This window comes from Mobula hypostoma, chromosome X1, assembly GCF_963921235.1.
Source record: "Mobula hypostoma chromosome X1, sMobHyp1.1, whole genome shotgun sequence".
NCBI classification, from domain to species: domain Eukaryota; kingdom Metazoa; phylum Chordata; class Chondrichthyes; order Myliobatiformes; family Myliobatidae; genus Mobula; species Mobula hypostoma.
Window position 1 is genome coordinate 35643583 of NC_086128.1, and position 22895 is coordinate 35666477.

Consider the following 22895-nt stretch of genomic DNA (forward strand, 5'->3'; position numbering starts at 1 on the left):
ACTATTACTGCCTAACAGTAAATTTCAGATACCATATTAATCTGTAAACAGATCTGATAATTTATGATGTAATCCAAGACAAGAATTGCACATCTTGAAGATGCCTCTATTTGTCAGTAATTTTCTAAAAATACATATATAACCTTCATGGGCTGCCCAGTTCCATTTTGCGCATCTGTATCCTGTGCTCATCTTCAGTATCACCCTGTGCACCAACTGGCCAATGTACTTACTGACAAAGCATCCCTACTGAGGGTTACTATATTTGTCTTATCTGTGGCTCTTCCATCAGGTTGTAGTCAACTGATCATCAGCAGGAAGCAATAGACAATTAATTCACAATTCCAAAAATAAAAGATTAAGAAATAAAAAAAGGAACACTGCAAGTATATCAGAGTCAGAATGACCACAGTCTCTAAAATGACATTTCTACGAATCTGCCAATGTTTATTTACAGGTTCAGCCATTTTATAAGCTTAGAAGGAAATAAATTAAGACTTCATATAGCAGCATGGGCTGAATCTTAACTCTCAAAAGCAGATATATTGGATAATTTCAAAGATTAAATTGCAAAGAGAAAACATGAAAAATGAACTAAACATGTCTCAAACCCACCCACAATCTGCCTGCTCCTCTGCTCCCACCACCACGTCCCACTTGATCACCACTGGACCTACCCATTCGCCTCTGCAATTGTGCCCCACACAGACCACCCATGTGAAATCCTCATCGCCCTATCCAGTTTGAATGCAATTAGGACCAGGAACCCCTTCTGCAATTGGATTCACCCAGCCGCCATCAGACTAGTACCCTCTCACCCACATTTGCGATCCAGAGGAGATCTCCTTCCACCATCAAGACACTCTCTCCACCTCCATAACTTGGAGATAAACCCCGAAGGTGAGGTTCAAACTAAGAGGGCCAGAGAGTGGCTGGAAGGGTGTGTCTAAAGGAGAGAGGCGAAGAGATTTAGTGAAAAAATTCTAGATCTAACTCCGAAAGAAACAAGTTTAAGGAGTTTTAACAATACAAATACTGATTTACAACATGGATCTTATTTCAAACAGTTAAGTTTATTTCACTCTAACTATAATTTTCCATTGGTCTTCACACATCGACCACATTATAATTGTTGGGCAGCAAACCTAAAGATATAATGCTGCTATTGAACAGCAGCCAGTACGAGTTAAAAATCATTTTAGGTTCTTATCTCTTCAGGTTATGTATAGCAGACTATAACAAAGAGTGCACAATTGATTGTGGAGCTCACTTGATGGGGCCAATACAAAAATATACTTTTTGCACTATTTTCCAGTAAGTTTCCTTCTTCCTTTGCTCATTCCCTGATATTACTGACTCACTGGTGAGATAATTCCTTCATTAGTCTTTGTCAAGTCACCTGGCTAGTTTACTGATAACGAAGGGCATCGTAGCAGAGTTCCATTTTGACCTCATCAAACCTCCACACAAGGGTATTTCCCAACAGAAGTTGCCAGGTGACAATCTGAAATACAAACTTTGTCTGGATTCTACACTAAAGACTTGAATAAGCATTGGGTCAATAGCCTGCAAGGTATTAGGTAGGTAAGCAGTCCCTCCTTCCATCTGGCTGGTTAATCAGCAGTAAGTCTGTAGTGTAAGTCAGACTTGCCTTGTTTGACAAGCAAATTACTCAACCTGCAAGGAACAGTGCTTAGGTCCCAGTCTTGTACACTTTCAAGTAGAGATATAAATACTAATAATACAGATTGAGTGAATGGATAATGCAAGGTACAATTTTAGTTTGTAAAGTTTAGTTACTAAGGGAAAAATGCATTTTGCCCAAAATAATCATTGAAATTTCTCACTTCTATTTACAAGTACACCACATTCCTCCCCACACAGCCTTGCCCCTTCTATAGCTGTGTTCCCCAACTCCCAAATCTCTATGGTATCTGCACCCCTCTAGTTCTTGAGGGCCCTGACTTGATCACTGCACCACGAGCCATCATGCCAAGACACTGATCTGTTAAGTTGCCCCTCTTCACCTCATTACTTCTTTAGCTCTACTTTTTAAAGACATTTCTTATAAAAATGACCTCATTGAGCAAGCTTTTGAATATCTGCCCCAATAACTTGTTATGTGACTGTCAAGTTTTGAGAATACAGTGGATTCTGATTAATCAGGAGCCATCAGGGCAGCTGCTTATTTGGAATAACCCTTAAAGAACAAAACCTAATTGAGAAAGTAGCCTAGATTCCCATTATTTATTTGAGACATTATGCCATTTAATTGGGGCGGGAGACTTGCTGAACACTTTGTAACTAATGTCAGACGGGTGCACTTGTGTGGACATTAAACACTACAAAGTGCTTACAGTGAACAGTTTTTAATTAGCGTCAGTTGCGTGTGCTTGTGTTCAAAAAGCAGTGATTATTGTTACTGTACGTTGGCAAGAAATAAGCAGTAAGACAATTCAAAACCATTTTGCTCACTGTGGTTTCATACATTCATGCTTGGAGATGCCAGAAATAGCCTGGAGTGAAAATGAAACAACTTCACTACTTCAACAAGTTAGGACCTATAAAGAATTTGAAGGTATCGACAATCATTCTGAATGTCACAATGAAAACGAAGATTTTGAGAATACAAGCGGCAAAAGCATTGTATGAAGGTAGTCCACAATCTGCAGTAGGTTTTTGTGCTGATTTTGTTCATTTATAGTCAATCAAAAGAATACAGCAGTGTACACTGGATGAATTCCTCCATTGATAACTTGGGAACTAATAGACAGTTTTATAGTACTGTAGTATTATTGGTAGTGTCCTGATTTATTCTGTATTTCATTTAAATACATAATTTGTTACTCAGTTAAATAGTTGATTGTCTTTTTATACCTTTTTAACTATTTTCATGAAACTTCAGCGAATTGGGGCAGCTGCTTAATTGGGCCAAAAGATACTGGTCCTGACGTGATCCAATTAACTGGAAGCCATTTATTTAAACAACACATTGATTTCAAATGTTGATAATCACATTGTAGAATCTACCACATGATTTTAAAATGATTCTAAAAAATTTTTAAATGAAACCAAAGAAGTTAAAGTTGTTTTGAAGTTGGTTAATTTCCCCTGAATTCATCCTGTGTACCTCTGGAATAGGACCAGCTTGTAAAGTGGTGATGGAGAGTTGAGACAGAATACAGTGTTTTCATGGAGAGGAGTAAGGAAGGAAATCTAACTGTCAATGTGAAATCCTCAAATGGGTTGGAAATGATCCAAATACTCAACTCTATCACCCAAGGTCTGGAAGTTGTTGCCCAGAGCCAGGTTGATAGTGCCTCACCATCTTTCAGGGGAAAAATAAATTAATAACAATATGCTGAAATAGTTTTTTATGGTTCCCTGTGTATTAAAAATATCATCGCTACATACATTTCCTGTTGACTTTCTCTATGTGAGATCCCATTGGCCACATTAATAATGAAAATTGTGCTGACAATTTTGGCATGCTCTGTCGTTACTGGAAGCACTGCTGCAACTCAGACACTGAGGCAAGAATGTATGTATGGTGTGACTTGACAATAGGCAACCTCCATTACAAGTGGACACCTGGGAATTTTTAATAGGAATAAAAAAAATAAGAACAAAACCTGTGACTTGAAAATATGCACTTTGCCTATCATAGCTAGGGGAATTATGTCTCATCCCTAATCCAAAACTATACATAGCCTTAGTTTTCTATATAACACTAAGTCACAGGGACATCCCTTTAGAACAGAGATGAGGAGGAATCTCTTTAGCCAGAGGTCGGTGAATCTGTGGAATTCATTGCCACAGATGGCTATAGAAGCCAAGTCATTAGGCACGATAGGATCAAAAATTGATCTTTCCCAAAGTAAAAAGCAATAGTTGATAGGTTCTTGATTAGTAAGGGTGTCAAAGGTATAGGGAGAAGGCAGTAGAATAGGGTTGAGAGGGATAATAAATCAGCCATGCTGGAATTGCGGAGCAAACTCAACAGGACAAATGGCCTAATTCTGCTCCTACGTCTTATCGTTTTATGGCCATTGGTTATTACATAAACTCTTTATTTGCAGGAGAATTGACAGGTGACAATAGGGGAATCTTTCTTCCCAGATATGGCTCAAATGCTTCAAACCTCATGTTCAATAAATCTACATTGCTTCTGAGGAACGGAGACTATTCTCAGAGAATGAGAAGTCAAACCCGGTTGTGAGCGTTGTCACTCTGTGTCCACTGAAACACCTCGAGTGAAATAGTTTCATGCACGTCTCCTATGCACTTATGAGCATTGTGCAGTAATACTGTATTTTAATATTGCATCAAATAAGGTGTGTACAAAAGCAAGCACATGAGGGCGATTTCAATACCTCAAGCATCTCAAAAACACAGATTACGCTTTGCAGATTAAATACAGTGGATGCACTCAGGATCGTTACCATTCTGACTGTGACTTTTTAAGCACATAACTAACCAAGGATTTTGACACATTATAATATATTAAGCACATAACATACTCAAACAGCATTGAAAATACTATTATATGGTGCCATGAAGTAATCAAATGTTAAAAACTCTTTGTCCAGTTCTTACAAATGTCACAACTGTCCATTCTGATTAGCGGTAGCTTCTGCCAGTTTGGTGTAAGCAAGCAGATTTCAAATGTGTCTGATGCATATACTGTATACACTTCCTCAACAAATATTATTGCATTTGTAGGCAATATGTTCACAGATTAACTTTGTATCTAATGTGTTGAATTGGTGTAACTTATCTGGTAGAAAATTAATAGTTATAGTCAGTCAGAGAGAATGACATCAAGAAAAAAAATCAAGAGAGTTCAGAAAGACGGGTTTGACAGCGTTTTATGAGAGGTAAACAATGGTGAAATAACTCTCCACTCACATCTTTCATCGTGTTCTTCAATATTATGGCAATAAAATTATTTTATAAAAGCTTCCTCTGCACAACACTCAGAACGAGTGCAAAATATAAGATTTCTTTCTATTCAAGCGTCACTGGTAAAGCCAGTATATATTTACCACCGACTAAATATCCTTGAGAAAGTGGTGGCGAGTCACCTTCCTGAACTGCTGTGGTCCTTCTATTGAAACTGCTTCCACCGTGCCAGTGAGTGGGGAGTTCCAGTCTTCTAACCAAGGGAACCAAGGCAAAGGTGGTTGTATCTTGGTGAAGAATGTGCAAATCTCTGTCAGATTCTCAGAAGCACTTCAAACTCAAAAGTAGTTGCTGTTAATAAGGTAAAAAGGAAATGCACTCTAAACATCCACTGTGGATGCTCTGCTGAACCCAGCTTGACACAATAGGAAGTCCTTCTTTGCAAAATGCACTAAGAGCTGTAAAGTTTATTTACTTTCTTTCAATAGATATGAACATTGTAAGGTAAAGAGGTAGTTAACATGGTCTCGTTGCAAATCATTTACAAGCACCAGCTATAGTTTGTTGAAACAGACCTCCCTAACACAAACTCAGTGGCCACTTTATTGGATACACCTGTATACCTACTTATTAATGCAAGTATCTAATGATCCAATCATGTGACAGCAACTCAATGCATAAAAGCATGCAGGCATGGTCAAGGGTTTCAGTTGTTGTTCAGACCAAACATCAGAAAGGGGAACAAGTGTGATCTAAGTGACTTTAACTGTGGAATGATTGCTGGTCCCAGACAGGGTGGTTTGAGTATCTCAGAAACTTCTGATATCCTGGAATTTTCATGCATAACAGTCCCTAGAGTTTACAGAGAATGGTGCAAAAAACAAAAAGAAAACATCCAGTCTTGAGCAGCAGTTCTGTGGGTGAAAATGCCTTGATATTGATAGAGATCAGAAGAGAATAGCCAGACTGGTTCAAGCTGACAGGAAGGTGACAGTAACTCAAATAACTACACGTTACAACAGTGGTGTGCAGAAGAGCATCTCTGAACACACAACGTGTCAAACCTTGAAGTGGATGGGCTACAACAGCAGAAGATCACACGGGTTCCATTCCTGTACCTAAGAGGTCACTGAGTGTATAACAATCATTTTCCTCAGTGGTTTTACCTTTCATTGCATCAGCAGCAGATACACTTGACTTACAAGGCAAAGCACTCCTTTGAATGTTACCCATTGTACCCATGGCAAAGTAAATGCAATGAGAATCCAGGGTGGTATGTGTATTGGCCAAATTATAACAAATAACAGCCACAGTAATAAATGCAGTTTGTGTGATAAAACCAGTTATACCCTGACAAAGCCCACTCTAGGGCAAATGTAAAGGTCAATTGTCACCAACATTAGGATCCATTGGAGGGAAAATCAACTATATGTTTGCGGCAGACAGGATACATACATTCCTTAGGCAGGCTACTGGGAGGATCGCCACGTGACAGCAGAACACCTCGCCACTCACAGAGCTGAAAGAGGAATGGCAGTAAGCGGGGCAAGGGTGATTGGATAGGGATCTAAAATTCAAAAAGCTTACCGAAAAAATATCTATCCTCTTAGGAAATGTGTTCTGAATCTAAAGTGTTTGGTTCTGCATTCTTCAGGAAGTATGTCGGTAAGAAAGTGAGCCTTGTGCTCAAGGTTGTGATGTTGGCTTCATCTCCCTAAGTGGTTCTGTGAAGGTTCATGATGACTTACTTCCTCTCAAGTTGTGCATATCCTGAGGTGGCTGATCACCATAGACCCTACAAAAGGTGGGGAGTAGGGGCTTGACAAAGCAGGAAACTGACTACTTTGGGAGGCAATGCATTTCTTAGCTGGACTTCATCTTACTCCTGTTAAAGTTTCTGTGTGCCATCCTGAATTCTTCTTCCCATTTTGAAATACCACAGGCAAGTGATTCCCAGGTATCAGTGAAGGTGTCAAACTTTCTCAAATCCTTGAATCATTTCCTTGTACATGATTCTGTGATAGAGTTTTTAATGAAGTATCTGTGTCATGAGTTGGGTTATAGACATGTGAACTGCTTGACCTGCCCTTCAGAGTCAAGTGGACCGAAAGCCTCGGTAATGCCGAAGTTATCCTGGGGGAGGATACAAGTGTTTGCTCACTTATCCTAATGAGAAACATGGGCAGTTCCTGTTCTGGTGTGGGCAGGCTAAGTTTCAGGTGTACTCAGGAGGACAAGGATCATCGCTTTCCAGTACACCATGGGGCTTTGAGTTTTATCCTCTGATGCCCAAAATCCATGCTGGCGCACCGAATGTAATGGTGAGATTTATCCCTGATGTCTACCCACCCTGAGGTCCCAGGGTAATGGAAGAGATCCATCTTTCCTAGAAGCTTATCATGGTACTTTATTGTAAGAGGACAATGTTGGGTAGCAGGGAGAAGTTGGTAAAGGGACACAAGAGATTCTGCAGATGCTGGAAATCTTGAGCCACACACACAACATGCTGGAGGAACTCAGCAGCTCAGGCAACATCTATGGAGAATAAGGAGTCAATGTTAAGGGCTGAGACAAAATGTCGACTGTTTATTTCCCTCCATAGATGCTGCCTGACTTGGTAAGTTCCTCCAGCATTTTTGTGTACATAGATTGGTAAAAGATGTTCACGTTGTAGATGTTAGATAGAAACCCCATTCTCTTGTACACTTCAGTGAACAAGTCACTAGTGATTTGGAATCTGGTCTCTGAATGTGCAAATGCAAAGTGACAACTTCATTCTACAGCTTGGTGATTGAGTTTGGTATGAACTTGGTTCTTTAGTGCAGGTGATATAGCTTGAAAAGTTGTGCATTTATCACATAGATTCACTCCATTCCTGTGGGAAGCTTATTGGAAGCAGGTGTAGTGGTTAAATTACTGGACAAGCATTTATGACCTGTGGATATGAGTTCAAATACCACCATGGCAGCTGACTAAATGAATTCTGGAATTGAATAGCTAACAACAACAATAGTGACCAATGATGCTATTGGATTATTGCAAAAACCTGATTATTTCACTAATGTCATTTCAGGAGGGGAAATTTCATCCTTTTACCCCATCTGGATTTAATGTTTACTCTTACTTGCATGATGCAATGGTTGACTATTGGGTTTGAAGGAAATTGGGGATAATCATGAATCATGCTTTTTCCTGTGCTCCTCATTCACTCAGAATAAATAAAACGCTCGTGTTATTCAAACAAGAGCCGAGACACATTTGACTGCAAGTTGAAACCTAACCTGAGCTCTAGGCTATTTTTTCTTTTTGTTGTGCCAGCTAAATCAGAGACAGCTTAAAAATAGGATTCAAGGCTGAATTGCAGATATGGTAAGTGGCAGTCTTCAGAAGGCATTGGTGCAGCAGAGTATCCTATCGGAATATTAATGCATTCGTTAATCATCAGACACTGGAGATTTTCCACATGCAACCATGTCCACCCTTTGGACTCTTTACAATAATTTCAATTGTGTCTTTGCTAGTGGAACACAGAGCAACAATGGCAGTCAAAATCCTGAAAATGCAAATTGGGCCTCAAAGCAAGAGCTTCCCCCACCTCGTCTCCCGGTCCCACCCTCAACAGGTACGTTGTCATACTGCAACTTTGACAGAATTAAACATAGACCATAGAACAGTAGAGTGCAGCACAGGCCCTTCAGCCCACAATATTGTGCCAACCTTTCAACATACTCCAAGACCATCCTAATGGTTCCCTCCCACATAGCCTTCCAATTTACTTTCATCCATAATTAAGCAGCGTTATCTAGAGAAGTGAGAGCTAAAGGATGGCTTTAAGATTATACAAGGGGTATCAGAGGGCATCTTCAGGAAGAAGATGTTTCCTCTTCCAGATGGTGGATAAATTCAATAGGGAATTCATGCAAAATGACTTTATCCAGAAATAATGAGGAGAAGGTGGAGCCTTCTCCCACAGACCATAGCTGGGGCAGAGAGCATTAATACTTTGAAGGGAAGCCTGGTGGAGGAAAGAGGAAAGGAGGATATGATGGTGGGTTGTGGTAGTGACAGCTCCTCACACAAAAGGCAATGAAAGAAATTCCATGAAGTTTGTGAGGGAGTCTGAGCAATCTCTCTCATAGAGTCAGTGAATTCAAGAGCCATACTGCATGGAAACAGGCCTTTTAAGTCAAATAGTCCCTACCATCGAAGATTCCTTTTTGCACATATCCCTCTAAAACCTTTCCTGTCCATGTACCTACCCAAGTACCTTTTAAATTTTGCTCTTTCATACAGAGAAAGATGCAGAGAAACCCAATAGCTGTTATACATCAGCACAACTTTGAGGAGCTACTAATGGGGTTAATCCGTCTTTGTCAGTCTTTCTGATTGCAATTGTGTTGCTGTAGGAAGATATAGTACAGATCTAAAGCAGGACAGGGAGATAAAACATCAGACAGAAGGTCATTTTGCCTGCTTGCTGGCAATCTTACAGCATTAGGACTGCTCTAACATATCCTCTCAGCTGGATCTTTATGTGCAATCCGTAAGACAGAGAAGTAAACATTAAATAACACCACATGATCCATAGGTGGGCAAATAGCCAGCATCTTCTAATCAGATGCTTGTAGTTTCAAGACACATTTTAAATTTCAAGTTCACAATCTATTCTGAAATCTGGTACAGTACTGGTAGAGAGTTTCTCTAAAATACTGTCCTTCAGATGAATGTTAAATCTGCCTTATTAGTTCAAACAGATTTTCAAAAATCCTTTAGCTCTACTTGTTTTCAAGAGAGTTCTCCCTTACTTCTTAATTATATCACTCCTTCAGGCAATACCACCAAAAGAGGGTTAAATCCCCATTGCCTTCCCAAAGCTGATGGGACCTCACTTTGCACTACTCAGCTGGCAATACAAAAGAGTTTTCCAAGAAATTTCCAGTTCCTGAAGGACTGCAATAAGTTTCTTTACAGGAGATTATGTTTTCTTTATAAGTACAAGCCCATTTGAGGAATGCTCATTAAAAACTAATGGGCTTTAAATATAACAGGATAGGCCTTTAATAAAGAATGGATTCTAACCAGATTAGCAGTGCAAGGGAGAGGGCACTTCTTCTAACAATGCCTGGTACTGAAGAATAGTGCAAAACAGAGCCACTGTCTTCACTGTCGTCTACCTCCTAACCTTTGGAAAAGCTGCTGTTATGTTGCCAAAGCACATGCAACTTGGAATTTTCAGATGTGTACACCTGTTAAGAGACTGGCAAGATACAAGTATGAGCATATTGAACAGATAGGAATAGAATTATATCAGCAAAGATGTCCCTTTATCAATGAATAGTGAATTCTCATCTCCTTCCATTTTTACAAAAGCAGCTATAATAAATACTTTTCAAATTCATTCTTCTTTGGGCTCACATCATATGTCAGCTGCTAAGATGTATGCCATCACTTTTATAGCTACAGAGCAATATGGCATGGAAACAGGCCTTTTGGCCCAACTTGTCCATGCTGACCAAGATGTCAATCTGAGCTGGAACCATTTGCCTTTGTTTGGCCATAGCCCTCTAGGCATTTTTTAAACTTTGTTGTTAAGCCCTCTTCCATGGTTTGCTCTGGTAGTTTTGTAACAGGAAGGTCTCAGAAGAGACTTTCTGGTGATGCACAGTGAGCTCATCAGCTACAGGTGGAAAAAAAGTGGTTAATGCTTCAGCCTCATTCAATTTCCCAACATTCAACTTCAGACTCTGAGCACCTCCAACACTCTTGTTCAAGCAGCCTTACCATGAGGAGAGATGTTAACTTTGATTGCTTTTTTCTATTTATTCTGTAGCCCCAGAGAAGGATCCATACCCAACTCCACTAAGCAGATATTCTTCCTTGACAACACATTTAAAATTTGAGGCAAAAAGTAGGAAGGAGATGTGGAGAAAAACTTGTAAGGAAGTTTTCAGAAAGCAGGAAATGAACTGGAATTTGTGCCTTGAAAGAGGGGGGAAGCAGAAACTATCAAATTTCCAAAGGGAAATTGAATAGGTAGTTGAGACAGAATAACTTGGGGTCAATGGAGAACATGAGCAAGAGAAGGAGTCTGATAAGATTGCTCTATTAAAAGCCAACACAGAGTCAACATGCCAAATGGCCTCTTCAGGCACAATTCTGCCACTCTCTGATTTAACCATGCATCCCTCATTCAGAAATAAAGAGTAATACAGTAACATACACTCATTGTCCACTTTATTAGGTACACCTATACACCTGCTCATTAATGCTAATATCTAATCAGCCAATCATGTGGCAGCAACCCAATGCATAAAACCATGCAGACATGGTCAAGAGGTTCAGTTGTTGTTCAGACCAAACATCAGAATAGGGAAGAAGTGTGATCTAAGTGACTTTGACCGTGAAATGATTGTTGTGCCAGATGAAGGGGCGGGGTGGGGTTTGAGTATCTCAGAAACCACTTATCTCCTGGGATTTTCATGACAACAGTCTCTAAAGTTTGCAAAAAGTAAACAAAAAATTCCAGAGAGTGGCAGTTCTGTGGGGTGAAATCTCCTTGTTAATGAGAGAGGTCAGAGGAGAATATCCAGAGCAGTTCAAGCTGACAGGAAGGTGACAGTAACTCAAATAACCACGCTTTACAACAGTGGTGTGCAGAAGGGCATCTCTGAATGCACAACATGTCAACATGTGGATAGGCTACAGCAGCAGAAGACCCCAATGAGTTCCAATCCTGTGGACTCCTGTACCTAATAAAGTGGCTAGTGAGTGTATCATAATGAGTCAAATGTTTTCCTGTGATTTGTCTTTTATCACTTGCTGCTGCACACTAGATGTACCAACAAGTTACTGATAAAAGTGATTTGCACCGAACTTCACAAGGACATAAAAAATAACATATTGATAGACAATAATATTTTCACTGTCTTTTAAGGAAGATATACGGCTTTTCAATAATAGCTGTTATACAGTCATAGGGCATGAAAACAAACTCGAAAAAACTATGGTTTTGCACAGTATTTATGAAAAACTAATTTATTTATGTCCCTTCATGTGCACAAGTAATAACTATAAAGCTAATGGCTTGTGATTTGGAAAAATCCCTGGAGTAAGTAACATCTTTAAACCCATCAATTGGCATCTTCTTAACAAAATATCCATAACATCAAGTTCCTGAACCAGCTTGGACAACTTCACTCACCTCAACACTAAACTGATCACTGAACTCAATCTATGGACTCACATTCAAGGACTCGACAACTCATGTTCTCAGTATTATTTATTTGTTTGTCTATTTATTTGTTTATGTATCTGCACAGTTTTCTTCTTTTGCACATTGGTTTCTTGTCAGTCTTCATGTGTAGTTTTTCATTAACTCCATTGTATTTCTTCTACTGTGAATGCCTGCAAGAAAATTAATCTCAGGATTGTATGTATATGGTGACGTATGCATACTTTGATGACAAATTTACTTTGAACTTTAAGTTACACAGCTGACATTGACTTTCTTCTTATTATTTATTGTTTGGGACACGAGCATGCCTGGCAAAGACAGCACTTATTGCCCTTCCTGAATGCCACTCAACAGACTGGATTGCCAGGCCATTTCAGAGGACAAATATAAGTCAATCACATCTGCTGTGGGTCTGGATTCACATAGTAAACCAGTAGAGCAACAGCAAACCAGGTTCAACTCTGACCTCTGGTGCTGTCCCTGTGAAGCTCTTCCTGTGACCACTTGTGTTGCCTCTGGGCACTCCAGTTTCCTCCACATCCCAAAAAGACTTGCTTCTTTGTAGGTTAATTTGCTGCTACAGTCTCTGTTGAGTAACTGAATTGTGGAATCTGGAGATGTTGAAGGGGATGTGAGAAGACTAAATTGGGTGTCTGATGGTCAGTACAGCTGGGGTGGGGGGGGGGGCGGGCAAGGGGCCTGCTTCCACAATGTCTATCTCTACAACTTACAGACCAGAACCAGTAACAATAGAACATTTCCTCTCATGAAGAGTATTAGCAAACCAATTGATATTTCTGAATCAGAGTCAGAAACAAAATCAGGTTTAATATGACCAGCATATGTCCTGAAATTTGTTTACTTTGCGGCAGCAGTACAATGCAATACATGATAAATATAGAAAAAAAAGAATTACAGTAAGCACATATATGCCTATTAAATGCTTAAGTTAAAATAAGTAGTTCAAGAAAAGCAGAATACATTTAAAAAGTAGTGAGGTAGTGTTCATGGGTTCAATGTCTGTTTAGGAATCAGATGGCAGAGAGGAAGAAGCTGTTCCTGAATCACTGAGTGTATGCCTTCAGGCTTCTGTACTTCCTTCCTGATGGTAACAATGAGAAGAGGGCATGTCCTGGGTGGTGGGGGTCCTTAATAATGGACACTGCCTTCTGAGGCACCGCTCCTTGAAGATGCCTTGGATACTATGGAGGCTAGTATCCTCGATGGAGCTGACTAATTCTACAACTTTTCATTACTAAGACTAACAGTTTTTTCTATATTCTAGATTATTAATTGAATTTAAATTCCCTGATAGTATTTGAACTCTGAATCGTTAGTCTACTGTGCCACTACCATAACCACATTTACTAAGCATATACTAAGTGTTTAAATTAAAGTAAGCGTCTTATAGGGGCTACAGAATATCTATATCAGTGGATGAGAATAAATAGGATGCATCTTTTTTTAATTCACTGAATGGATTTGGACATTCCTCACATGGGTGATCAGGATCACAATCAGGTTTAATATCACCAGCATATGTTGTGAAATTTGCTTTTATAGTACAATGCAATACATAATAATAAACTGTAAATTACAGTAAGAAGTATACATTTTTAGAAGTTAAATTAAATATGTAGTGCAAAAAGAGGAAAAAAAGAAAAAAGTAGTGAGGTCGCGTTCATGGGTTCAATTTCCATTCAAAATGAGATGGCAGAAGGGGAGAAGCTACTCGTGAATTGTTGAGTGTGGGTCCATAGGCTTCTGTATCTCCTCTCTCATAGTAGCAATGAGAAGATGATGGCAAGATAACTTTTGAACTACTTCAGTCTTTGTGCTGAAAGGGTGGATATGCATAGAGTTTCAGTAGTTTGATCTAATGGTGCTGAAGGAACAGTGATATATTTCCAAGTCAGTATAAGACATGGAGAGTTACAGGCAGAAGATGGCACTCTAACATACCTGTTGCTTACCCTTCGAGACGGCAGAGCTGATGAGTTTGGGAGACACCTTTTAAGAAGCCTTGGTAAATAACTACAGCACATTTGTAGCAAGTACTTACTGAGGTCACAGATCACTAGTGGTGGAAGTAGTGAATGCTTAGGGTGATGGGTAGAGTACTAATTAAGCAAGCCCTTTTGTCCTGGATTTCCACAAGAGATTTGGCAGATGCTGGAAATCAACACACACAAAATGCTGGAAGAACTCAGCAGGTCAGGCAGTATCTATGGAGGGGAATAAACAGCTTACATTTAAGGCTGAGTCCTTCAGTTGTAATGAAAGGTCTCGGCCCAAAATATTGACTGTTTATTTTCCTCTCTAGGTGCTACCTGATCTACAGAGTTCCTCTAGCATTTTGTGTATATGTTCTCCTAGATTGTGTCCAGCTTCTTGGTGGAGCTTCTCTCATCCAGCTAAGTGAACAGCAAACTCTCACACTCCTGACTTGTGCTTTATGGATGAAGTAAGTGTTGGTGTCAGAAGATTTAGTCACTTGGGGCAGGATTCCCAGCCTCTGACCTGCTCGTGTAGCCACTTAAGTGCCCGATCTATTTAGGTTCCTGTCAATGGTGACCAACCATACCAATCCAACCCCAACCCTCCTGCTGCTCCCCAGTCAAGATCGTCGATGGTGTGGTACTTAGAACGGAATATGATGGTCAAAAAGCTGCACTCTGCCTTGTTGTAGATGATCTCAGATTGCCATTTGATTGACGTGGATGTTACTTGTTGCTTGTCAGCCTTGCCCGAGTGTAAACACCAGCGGTTTCTTTATCAGATGAATGTAAGTGAAACTGAAGAGTGTGCAGTTAGGCACATCAAGCGCTTCTTTATGCACTGTGCGGTAATCTCTACCTCCATACCACAGCGACGGCAAACAAAGCGCCAGAAATCCTTTTTTTTTGTCTATTGGGCTTTTACGGTCACGTGGATATACCTCTGTTTGAAATCCAAGTTTGATCAGTTCGCAGGCAGTATTAAAGAAAAGGTAGTTATACTTTGTGGAAAAAGAATTTGAAAGTGCATATTGTTCTACCCAACCCAGAACAAGAGGGCTGAGAGTGAATTCTTTATTAAGTAAAACCCTTTGAGCTCCTATTTAATTGTGGGTTTCTATTTTCTTTACCAGATGCGATTCAAATACCAATTTGTCTTCACAGTATTAATAATAAACAATATCGCAGAGCTATTCTCGAGGGTGAATGGGGTGTTATGACACTGAAAAATAACTGCTGTGGTAACCTACCAAAAACCAGAACGACACTCCCCAAGCTCCGTGCAAATGGCAACAATAAAGAAACCTGCTCCTACTCCCCAATCACCCGGAGTTGTATTCGTTTTTCTCCTCACTTCTCACTGAGTATACGCTTACAAAGACTGCAGTCCGATCGGGGTGCTCTCCGTTCTCATCCACCTCACATCCTTGGGACATGGAAGAAAATTCTCCCTATCTTGGGAACAGCTCCCTCCGGTAGCTAGACCCGACTGATAGTGCTGCGCGGACAGCGTTAAACATGCAACAAAACAATAATATCCTTATTGCAATAAATTAATAATTGAGAAGCAAACTATTTTTAGAAATATAATTATTTCCTTGCCTCGCTTAAACAGATTGAATCAATGCAAATTGGCTTTGGGGTGTCAGCGTGCTCTTTACCTTAATGATGCTGCTTAGAGGCGGCGTGCACGGTTTACTCGCGGTACTTTCACTGCTGACAGACGGGTCACCCGGATCCGGGCATTTCCCGTTCGAGACAGGTTGAATTTCTGCTAAGAAGCCAGACGAGTCCGGGATGGGGTTGCTTGGAGCCCGGTGATCCGGCAGCCCGACTTCAGCACCGTCTCTCTGAACATCCGCCATCATCAGAGAAGCATCGTTAGCACAGTCAGCGCGGCCACATGCTGCAGAGACCCGGGTGACCCTGCGCCCCTGAGCCCGGTACAACTGTGCTGAAACTATCTAAACGCTCCAGAGGCGTGCGGCCAGCCGAGCCGCTCTCATTTACTTCCTGTGAAATTAACGGATATAATCCGTCACCTCAGCCCAGGCGTGTGTGACTTCCTCGTTTCCAACTCGTGTTGTGTTGCAAAGAACGCCTCTTTCCCAGATCTCCCCTCTGAATAAAATCACTGCATCCACTGGGGTTCTGTTCCTTCGGCAGAATCAGTCAGTAAAACAGACGTGACAGCTGTGTGTGGATAAAGCACCAGCTACTTTCGTCTGCTTGAAGACAGGAAAGACATAAAACGTGCAAGTTCAGCGATTTGCAAGTTGACATTAAAATGAATGGAATTATCTGCCTTCAAATACTCTTAAGTGTCCCAAAGCATAATAATAATAATGATAATAATAATAATGTTCGCGGTGGGCTGCAGCGGGACGAGATCGTTAAACGGTTTTCCTTAGGTTTTAGTCCGACTTAGAAATCACGTTAACATTTCAAAAAGAATACTGCTAGATATTAGTATAAACAAAACTCTGCCAGTATCGTTTGACAGGCTGTCGCAACATTTCCAAAATTTCCAATAAAATCAGTGCGCGCAGGTTGGAGTGATCACTTTACAATCCGATCCCCTGTCCACCTTCATGGGAAGCGGGGTAAGGGGACAGAGAGTTTATCAAAGAAGATCAGTCTCAGTATCACCGCGCTCCCTCTCCCCGCCGGCTTCACACGCCGGTGTTGGTTCGCCACCTTTTGTCCAATCTGAAATTAGCGGCCGGTCAGATTGTGCCTGGTGTTTAAAAAAAAAATCATCTAATACCTGTGATAATTGGAACAAAAATGACTCTTACGAGTATGGGCTGAATTTTTGCCCTCCTCCCTGATTTTGGAAATCGAGCATGATCAAATAATCTGATGCAAAAAGTTCCCCACCCCTAAGAAAATAAGTAACTGTTGTATTTTGAAACGTTGACGGAAATGTATTTGTTCTCATTTCCCTCATTGAGAACACATTCCTGCCGGGGAACCACAAGATAACAAAAAGGTGGTCGCTGGAGGCAGAGGAACGGCTACGGAATTGTTTGAGTGGGTGGAATGGGCCATATTCAAGGACTTTCAGAGGATCTGAATGAATATGCCATGGTTGTCACGGACATTATAAAACTGTCCGTAGACAAGAGTGTCCCCACAAAATCATTCAGAGTCTTCCCCAGTCAGCAGTCCTGGATCAACCATGAGATCCGCAATCTGCTGAGGCCCAGACAGTGGAATTCAAGTCTGACGACCAAGTAAAATACAAAAGATCCAGGTATAGTCTGCGGAAAGCCATTTCAGGTGCGAAGTGGCAATTCCGGACCAAACTTGAATCACTGAAGGTTGCTAGACAGCTACGGTAGGGCTTGAATGCCATAATCTCTTATAACGTGAAACCACGCGACATAGGTGACAACAAGGCTGCGTTCCCAGATGAGCTCAGTGCCCTCTGTGCTCGCTTTGACTGTCAAAAACTGGAGGAACGTTCACGAGCTCCCATAGCCGCCAATGACCCTGTGATTTTAGTCTCCGAGGCCGAAGTGACAGCATCCTTCAGGAGGGCCTGTGAGGTTTTTCGTTGCGAGGTCGGCCATGGATGTTGCATCCCAGCTGTCTATGTGATTGCAAGCCAGGACAGTATGATATGGAGAGCAAGTTGTGGCCCATGTAGCAGGCTCCCCCTCTCCACGCAGCTGATGAATCCAAAGGAATGGCAGAGACCTATACAGTTTGGCACCAGCCATGTCGCAGGGCTAGCCAGTTAGTGTTGAACTCAACTTGGGACTGCCTGAGGGACTACAGCTCCGGATTTTTTCTTGGGGTTTACTCCCGAAGCCTTTCACATGAGTGGGTATAGCCTGAAAGTTGGAGGAGGTTTGAGATCAGAGTTTTACTTCTAGATGAGCTGCCAACAGTGGCTCTCAGCCCCATCTGCCCAAAGCTACTGGTTTAAAGGCACCAGTAACCAGCTTTTCCCCCTTCTGCTGTCAGTAGAAATTGTGCTGTGGGACTTAGTAGCTAAACCGTGTGTGAAGGCCAGAACCTGGACCTGGTTATCAGAGAACCATGGAAAGCCTCTGGCCCAGATGGGGAACCTGGCCAAATACTAAAAGCTTGTGCTGATCAACTGGCTGAATGTTCACTGAGATCCTTAACCTCTCACTTCAGCAGTCTGGGGTACCCACCTGCTTCAAGCAGGCTTCAATTATGAAGGAGGTCGTAACCTGTCTCAGTGACCACTATCCAATAACACTTACATCTACTGTGATAAAGTTCTTTGAGAGGTTGGTGATGAAACCTATCAACTCCTGCCTGATAAGTGACTTGGATCTGCTCCAGTTTGCCAACTGGAACAACCGGTCAACAGCAGGTGCCATTTCATTGGCTCTTCACTCAACCCTGGAAGATCAGGTCAGCAAAGATGCAGACATTACAATGCACTTTATCGACTACAGCTCTGCATTCAATACCATCATCCCCTCTAAAATAATCTATAAGCTCCAAGACCTTGGCCTTAATGCTCCTTGTGCAATTAGATCCTCAGTTTCCTCACCTGCAGATCCAGTCAGTTCGGATTGGCAGCAACACCTCCTCCACAATCTCCATCAGCACAGGGGCACCACGAGGTTGTGTGCTTAGTCCCCTGCTCTACTTAGAAACATAGAAAACCTACAGCACAATACAGGCCCTTCGGCCCACAAAACTGTGCCTAGCAAGGTTGTCCTTACCTGAGAAATTACCTAGGGTTACCCATATCCCTCTATTTTTCTGAGCTCCATGTACCTGTCCAGGAGTGTCTTAAAAGACCCTATCGTATCCACCTCCACCACTATCACCAGCAGCCCATTCCACGCACTCACCGCTCTGCATAAAAAACTTACTCCTGACATCTCCTCTGTAACTACTTCCAAGCACCTTAAAACTGTGCCCTCTCGTGCTAGCTATCTCAGGCCTGGGGAAAAGCCTCTGACTACTTGCTTTATACTTATGACAGTGAGGCTAAGCACAGCTCCAATGCCATATTTAAGTTTGCTGACGACACCACTGTCGTGGGCCAAATCAAAGGTGGTGATGTATCAGCATACAGGAGGGAAATTGAAAATACAGCTGAGTGATGCCACAACAACAACCTCTCACTCAATGTCAGCAAGAACAAGCAGCTGATTATAGATTACAGGAGAAGAAAACTGAAGATTCATCAACCAGTCCTCACTGGGGATTCAGAGGTGGAGAGGGCTAGCAATTTTAAATTCCTCAGTGTTGTCAATTCAGAGGATCTGTTGTAGGCCCAGCACAGAATCACAATTACAAAGAGAGTACGGCAGTGCCTCTACTTCCTTAGAAGCTTGCAAAGATTTGGCATGACATCTAAAACATTGATAGACTTCTGTAGATGTGCGGTGGAAAGAATATTGATTTGTTGCATCACAGCCTGGTATGGAAACACCAATGCCCTTGAACAGAAAATCCTACTCAAAGTAATGGATACGATCCAGTCCATCATGGGTAAATCCCTCCCCACCACTGAGCACATCTACACGAAATCCTACACAAAGTAGTGGATATGACCCAGTCCATCACGTGTAAAGCCCTCCCCACCATTGAGCATACCTACACAGAGTGCTGCTGCAAAAAGCAGCGTCCATTATCAAGGACCCCCACCATCTAGACCATGCTCTCTTCTTGCTGTTGCTATCATTAAGCTATAAGCACATCAGGACTCACACCACCAAGTTCAGGAACAGTTATTACCCCTCAACCATCAGGCTCTTGAACCAAAGGGGATAACTTCACTCGTCCCATCACTGAACTGTTCCCACAACTTATGAATTCACTTTCAAGCACTCCACATCTCATGTTCCTCAATATTTATTGATTGTTTATTTATCATTATTTTTTCTTTTATATTTGCAGTTTGTTATCTTCTGCGTGTTTGTTATCTGTCCTGTTGGGGGCAGTTTTCATTTATTCTATTATGTTTCTTGGATTTACTATGTATGCCCACATGAAAATGAATCTCAGGGTTGTATATGGAGACATATATGTACTTTGAAAATCAATTTACTTTGAACTTTGAACATTATTGGTAATCTCAGGGTCTGCACAATGTGGGACATTCAAATGTCCCAGTGAAGAGGTGGGAAAATGTCACTTAGTGCTGACCATGGAGAGGATCGGTGTACCTCCACCTGAGACACGCCATCCAATACCGCTTCTAAGTTGACACTTACAGAGGAAACGCCGACCTGACTCTGCAATGTCAGGGAACCAGCTGAACATGTCCAAATCAGCAGAAACATGGTCCTGAGTTTCGCCACACACATTCAGCCTGACTTGTTGAGTATTTCAGTAATTTCCCATTCCAGGCTCAAATTCATCTTCCTCCCCAGGTTACTTCTACGGTCAACAATGGTGGAGAGGAAGACAAATTTTATCTTTTGCAAACAGCCAAAGTGAACAAACGCCTGGTGGGAAAAAAGCCTACGTGGACCTTTTTTCAGATTATATTGGAAGCTAATGAATAATAGGGTTTCCATTTCTCCAAGGCACCTTTTCTTTTCTTCTGAGGCATTCCTTAGAACCCATTTCTTTGACCGGTGGTGTATTTTTCTTTTCATGGTTGCAGACTGCACGACAGAGCAGATGATGATTCCTTTAGCTGAAGACTTCCCAAGCATAGTCACAGCAGCACAGGACCATGGAAATTTATTAATGAAGAGGACTGTGAGTCTGCAGTTCTCTGCACCATGGGGATATTGACACTCACCTGTTGAGTATATTCAAGACTGCGGTTGGTAGCTTTTTGGACACTAAGTCGTGGAGTGGGAGATTGGACAGGAAGGTGGGTTGAAGCATAGTTTCAACATACAAAGGAGCTGAAGAAACTCAGCAGGTCTGCAGCATCTGTGGAGGGAAATAGACAGTTGAGGTTTTGGGCTGAGACCCTTCATCATGACTGGAAAAAAAGAAGGGAGGTAGCCAGTATAAAAAGGCATGGGGAAGGGATGCAGCAAGAGCTGGCAGATGGACGGTATATCTAGGTGAGAGGGCGATAAGCAGAAGAGGGAGGGGAAGAGTGGGATGGTGTCAGAAGCTGGGAGATGATAGATGGAAGTGACAAAGGGCTGAAGAAGGAAGAATCTGATAAAAGACAGTGAGACACGAAATAAAGGAAATGGGCTAAGGTTGTGAGGAGGGGTGATGGACAGATCAAGGGGGCGAGGGAAGGGAAAGAGGTGAGAAGGGAGCGAGGGGAGTGGTTCTTCTTCAACCAGTATGGAAGACAAGCTTTCCACTGTATTTTGGTACATGTGACAATAGTAAACCAATACCAATATCAAGACAGACAGCAATGTCTAGCTGAATGGTGGATGAATGTGTTACTCAATATAGTAACAATTTATATAAGCTAAAAAGGTCCGGGTTTTGTGCAGAACAAGCTGATGTTAACAGAAGCACTATTTTGGCCTCAATCCTTTGGCCCATTAAAGGAAGACTTGATTTGCCATGAAACGATCCTTACTAACTGCATTGTTGTCAAATTGTTGGGGACAGAACTGGGCTCACATGGGATGCCCTAATCACCATGACAGACAAGATCCAGTAAGGCAACTGGTATTGATGGAAATATTCTCACTTTCAGGAAATGTGGAGGAATCTGAAGAAAGGGAATCCCATTAATTCATTATGAATGGTGTATTTTAATTAACACTAGCTACTAGTGAGGCAGACGTGAGCCTTCAAGGTATTTCTTGGTTTATGATAACAAAATCTACTAAAGTTGAGTAGTTACATAAGACAATATCTATTCAGTATAATTTCTTCGATATTTGTCCAGTTTGTAGTTTGTGCCACATGAATGGAATCAGAAAATTATGGAAAATGTATTCCTCAGAATAGGCTATCCAGTCTGCAGTGCCATGCCAGTCAAAAATAATACTGTTCTTCAACCTTATCCTGCATGCATGTGGTCCTTAGTTCTGCAGATAACAGCCCTTCAAGTGCACACCCAAGCCCAATTTAAATGAGATGAGGGTTTCTGATACCACTGGCACTTCAATCAACACCTAAGTTGTGGCCTAACTACTTTTGTATATGGTACTAAGGTAGTCCTACTCATGCATTCTCTTCCCCAACTGATACATAATAACATGCTCTATGCCATTTTAACCGCCTTCTGTCCTTTTTCTCCCTACTCCTGATCTACCCAGTTCTTCATACACCTACTTCAGCTCAAAATCACCCTGTTTCTTTCCCCACCTACTCACATCACCTGCCCATCAGCCACACACTTCACCCAATGCGACCCTCTCCTCTGCTGCCTTATTTGGTTCCATGGTTCACCTTCCAATCCTGATAGACTCCATTATCTGCAGCCCTTTATTGCCTCTACCTATCACTTCCCAGCCTCCTCACCCAGATGCACTTGCCAACACTGGCTTTACCCCTCCACTCACTCCACTCACTGGCTGTCTCCTCTCCATTTTTCAGTTCAGGTAAAGGGTCTTGATCTAAAACATCAACTGTGCATTTCCCTCCACAGATGCTGCCTTATCATTACTTGACATCTTTAAACCTGCTCTCACAAAAATACACTTTCTACTGTATCATCTTAAGATCTGCATTTTTTTTTAATAGTCTAGAAGATTAAATACTTGCACGGAGACAAATGTCCTCTCCTAGTCTTGCAATTAGCAAAACAGTTATAAGCCAGGAACCTGCTTTAGAAACCTGCTCTTGTCCTCAATGGGCTCATAATCAGTGGTTCACGAGTCACAAAC

The 22895-nt window shown here is 41.5% G+C and overlaps 1 protein-coding gene across 2 annotated transcripts in view; it reads right to left on the reverse strand.

Moving 5' to 3' along the window:
* plcl5 (phospholipase C like 5) overlaps positions 1–16408 on the reverse strand; it is a 268767-nt gene extending 252359 nt beyond the window's left edge. Inside the window, exon 1 of one of the 2 annotated variants that reach the window (XM_063038099.1) lies at positions 15795–15842. Coding sequence is in view for 1 of the 2 variants with exons in the window: in XM_063038100.1 (XP_062894170.1) it covers positions 15795–16001 (207 nt within the window). In the remaining variant the exon portion in view is untranslated. Of the gene's footprint in view, positions 1–15794 lie in introns of both variants that reach the window. The other variant, XM_063038100.1, reaches the window with a different exon arrangement.
* Between the last annotated feature and the right edge of the window lie 6487 nt (positions 16409–22895).